This window comes from Bufo bufo, chromosome 1 (assembly GCF_905171765.1).
Source record: "Bufo bufo chromosome 1, aBufBuf1.1, whole genome shotgun sequence".
NCBI classification, from domain to species: domain Eukaryota; kingdom Metazoa; phylum Chordata; class Amphibia; order Anura; family Bufonidae; genus Bufo; species Bufo bufo.
In genome coordinates this window covers 826,318,147-826,322,240 of record NC_053389.1, presented here as the reverse complement: position 1 = coordinate 826,322,240, position 4,094 = coordinate 826,318,147, and the positions used below count along the sequence as shown (strand labels likewise).

Sequence of the window (4,094 nt, the reverse complement as noted above, 5' to 3'; positions counted from 1 at the left end):
CCAGAGCTGCACTCACTATTCTGCTGGTGCAGTCACTGTGTACATACATTACTTATCCTGCACTGATCCTGAGTTACATCCTGTATTATACTCCAGAGCTGCACTCACTATTCTGCTGGTGCAGTCACTGTGTACATACATTACTTATCCTGTACTGATCCTGAGTTACATCCTGTATTATACTCCAGAGCTGCACTCACTATTCTGCTGGTGCAGTCACTGTGTACATACATTACTTATCCTGTACTGATCCTGAGTCACATCCTATATTATACTCCAGAGCTGCACTCACTATTCTGCTGGTGGAGTCACTGTGTACATACATTACTTATCCTGTACTGATCCTGAGTTACATCCTGTATTATACTCCAGAGCTGCACTCACTATTCTGCTGGTGCAGTCACTGTGTACATACATTACATTACTTATCCTGTACTGATCCTGAGTTACATCCTGTATTATACTCCAGAGCTGCACTCACTATTCTGCTGGTGCAGTCACTGTGTACATACATTACTTATCCTGTACTGATCCTGAGTTACATCCTGTATTATACTCCAGAGCTGCACTCACTATTCTGCTGGTGGAGTCACTGTGTACTTTACATTACTTATCCTGTACTGATCCCGAGTTACATCCTGTATTATACTCCAGAGCTGCACTCACTATTCTGCTGGTGCAGTCACTGTGTACATACATTACATTACTTATCCTGCACTGATCCTGAGTTACATCCTGCATTATACTCCAGAGCTGCACTCATTATTCTGCTGGTGCAGTCACTGTGTACATACATTACATTACTTATCCTGTACTGATCCTGAGTTACATCCTGTATTATACTCCAGAGCTGCACTCACTATTCTGCTGGTGCAGTCACTGTGTACATACATTACTTATCCTGTACTGATCCTGAGTTACATCCTGTGTTATACTCCAGAGCTGCACTCACTATTCTGCAGTGGAGTCACTGTGTACATACATTACTTATCCTGTACTGATCCTGAGTTACATCCTGCATTATACTCCAGATCTGCATTCATTATTCTGCTGGTGCAGTCACTGTGTACATACATTACATTACTTATCCTGTACTGATCCTGAGTTACATCCTGTATTATACTCCAGAGCTGCACTCACTATTCTGCTGGTGCAGTCACTGTGTACATACATTACTTATCCTGTACTGATCCTGAGTTACAGCCTGTATTATACTCCAGAGCTGCACTCACTATTCTGCTGGTGGAGTCATTGTGTATTGTGGGGATTTTTTTCTAGTAGGCAGCTTAGCGGACGCAGTATAGAGGCAAACAAAAAGTATTTAACTTAAATAGTTCAGTGTTTATTCACACAGAAGGCAAAAGAACATAACAGTTCTCAGTGTTGGTGTACGTTCACACCATGTAAAGTCCACAGAACACAAACGTTCACCTTGTTAGCAGTTTTTAATCAGCCATCCACAGCAGGCTTTATGGGGCCTGTTTTCCAGCAATGCGGCTCTCATCCCTTTAGCACCGCACACCTCAGGCGGATCCCAAAACCACAGCATCTCCACAGCTTCACTGTGAAATGGAGGATAATCCACACAGCTGAGACTGCTGGCTGGGTTTTTATATCCCTAACCAAAACCCGGCCTGGAACGTGGGGAGAAGCCACCCACCCTGCACTTTGGCTGCTCCCAGTAAGAGCCGGCCCGGATCGGCTCTACAGCCATACTAAATAACAAATAGTGTTAGTCAGCACTAACTGCCGCTGACACTTAAAATTACCGGCTCTTACCTCCCCGAGGCCAGGAATCTCGGTGACACACACCTTCCGTTAATGACGGCCCCTTGAGCCTTCCTACAGTATATACATTACATTACTTATCCTGTACTGATCCTGAGTTACATCCTGTAATATTCTCCAGAGCTGCACTCACTATTCTGCTGGTGCAGATTTTTATCATTGATTTGTTTTTGTCTTTTCCAGATGGTCTTGACAAATAATATCACCTCCATTTTTCTTCTGGGATTTCCATATCTTCATCACTTCACATTTTTGTTCTTCTCACTATTGGTTATTATATACTATGGGACCATTACAGGTAACCTTATTATTATAGCCTTGTATTTGGTGAGTAAATCCCTTCAGTCTCCCATGTACTTCTTCATTACACAGCTATCAATATGTGACCTCCTGGTGACTACAGATATTGTCCCCGTCCTTCTTCACACTGTACTGTATGGAGGCAGTACTATGACTCTCATCAGCTGCATCATCCAATTTTCTGTCTTTGCTACCACTGAGTCCTCGGAGTGTCTTCTTCTGTCACTGATGTCTTATGACCGTTATCTTGCCATCTGTAACCCCCTCCGTTATCACTTCATTATGAATCATACATTTTGTGTGACACTGGTAAATATTTCTTGGTTGATTGGTTTCATGGTGACATTGATTGATGTAATTTCGTTGCGTAATCTTCATTTCTGTAGACCACATATTATTGACCATTTCTACTGTGACATTGAACCACTAATGCAGATCTCCTGCTCTCACGTATCCATAATCCATAAAATAATATTGGGATTTTTAGTTGTAATTGTGCCTTTCATAATAATTGTGGTGTCCTATGTGTACATTGTCATCACCATTCTGAAGATCCCATCCAATACAGGAAGACAGAAAGCCTTCTCCACCTGTAGCTCCCACCTCATTGTGGTTTCCTTATTTTATGGAACATTAATGATTGTTTATATGTTTCCTACAACGGGACAATCATTGACCCTGAGTAAGGTCTTGTCTCTAAGTTATACTGTGCTGACCCCTCTGCTTAATCCTATTATATACACGCTGAGGAACAAAGACTTTAAAGAAGCTTTCCACAAACTTAGAACAGTTGTCCTCTTTAAATAATCATGTAGAGAATAATAATATGATTTACACTGAAGGTGAAAAGGTATCAAAAATATTTATTAGTAAAATGATAATAAAAATAATAAAAGCAGTGGATAATACAAATATAGGGGGAGATTTATCAAACTGGTGTAAAGTAGAACTGGCTTAGTTGCCCATAGCAACCAATCAGATTCCATCTTTCATTTTCCAAAGGAGCTGTGGAAAATGAAAAGGTGGAATCTGATTGGTTGTTATGGGCAACTAAGCCATTTCTGCTTTACACCAGTTTGATAAATCTCCCCCATAGTGTCTTACATTCTTGTATTGATTTGAAATGGTCATATTTCAACATATTCCAATTTCTAGATCGAAATATTTATGCCAGTTTTGCTTTGGTAGAATACAGTAGTTCAGTAGAGCACTATTGCATATAAGACATGTAGTCTGCTCTTACTGAACTGGTATTTAAAGGTTCAAAGTTTATTAGTCCCACAATAAAACTGTAATGAGACAGTCTGCACGTGAACAGTAACAATCTAGTTACTCACTGCCCTCTCATAGGGTTATTGCGCCAAGCGCTTGCTGTCTTTCTCCTTGGTGTTCAGATGTAAGTACTGCGCCTGCGCCGTGATCCAGCTGGACAGAGAAGCAGTGCGGCCGCTCAGGCTCTGTGGTGTTCACAAGTGGTATCAAACCGCTGTTTGTTGGGCTCTGTGGTGCCGCAATATATGTAGAGGTATAGAAATATATCCAGTGCCTGACGTTCGCTGGGTAACAGGGCAAAGATGGAAACTGTGCAAATTCTATTTGAGACACAATATTCTTTATTCGTAATCACAATTATTTTGTTTAGAAAGTTGGATTTTACAGACAGATTACCGGTACCGCCATGGGTACAAGATTCACGCCAAGATATGCTAATCTTTTTATGGGTTACTGGGAACATTCCTAGATTTTACCCAAGCTTGGCACTAGAGATGAATGAACCAGTTTGTAATGAAAATTTTGGCCAGCAGATAAACCCGAACCTTTTCAGGTTTGTTTCGGATGAATCCACTAAAACAGCAGGTAGTGCCATTTTACTGCATGTCGGCGGGAAAAAAGCACTAGGAAGAAATAGAAAGGGTTGTCACATGACCCTCAGAGGAAGTTGGCTGGGCTTGACCTAATTGGCTCCCAGGCCAACAGACAGTCTGGATGAGCCAAACAGTGCTGCA

At 41.4% G+C, this 4,094-nt stretch overlaps 1 protein-coding gene across 1 annotated transcript; it reads left to right on the top strand.

The window, feature by feature from the left end:
* The first annotated feature begins 1,971 nt into the window (after positions 1-1,971).
* On the top strand, positions 1,972-2,895 carry LOC120989752 (olfactory receptor 11L1-like). Its single transcript, XM_040418049.1, has one exon. It carries the CDS (start codon positions 1,972-1,974, stop codon positions 2,893-2,895), a length of 924 nt encoding a protein of 307 aa, XP_040273983.1.
* Positions 2,896-4,094: the final 1,199 nt, after the last annotated feature.

Excerpts from the sequence above, each read along its gene's own strand:
- LOC120989752 (XM_040418049.1), top strand. The coding sequence starts at position 1,972 with ATGGTCTTGACAAATAATATCACCTCCATTTTTCTTCTGGGATTTCCA.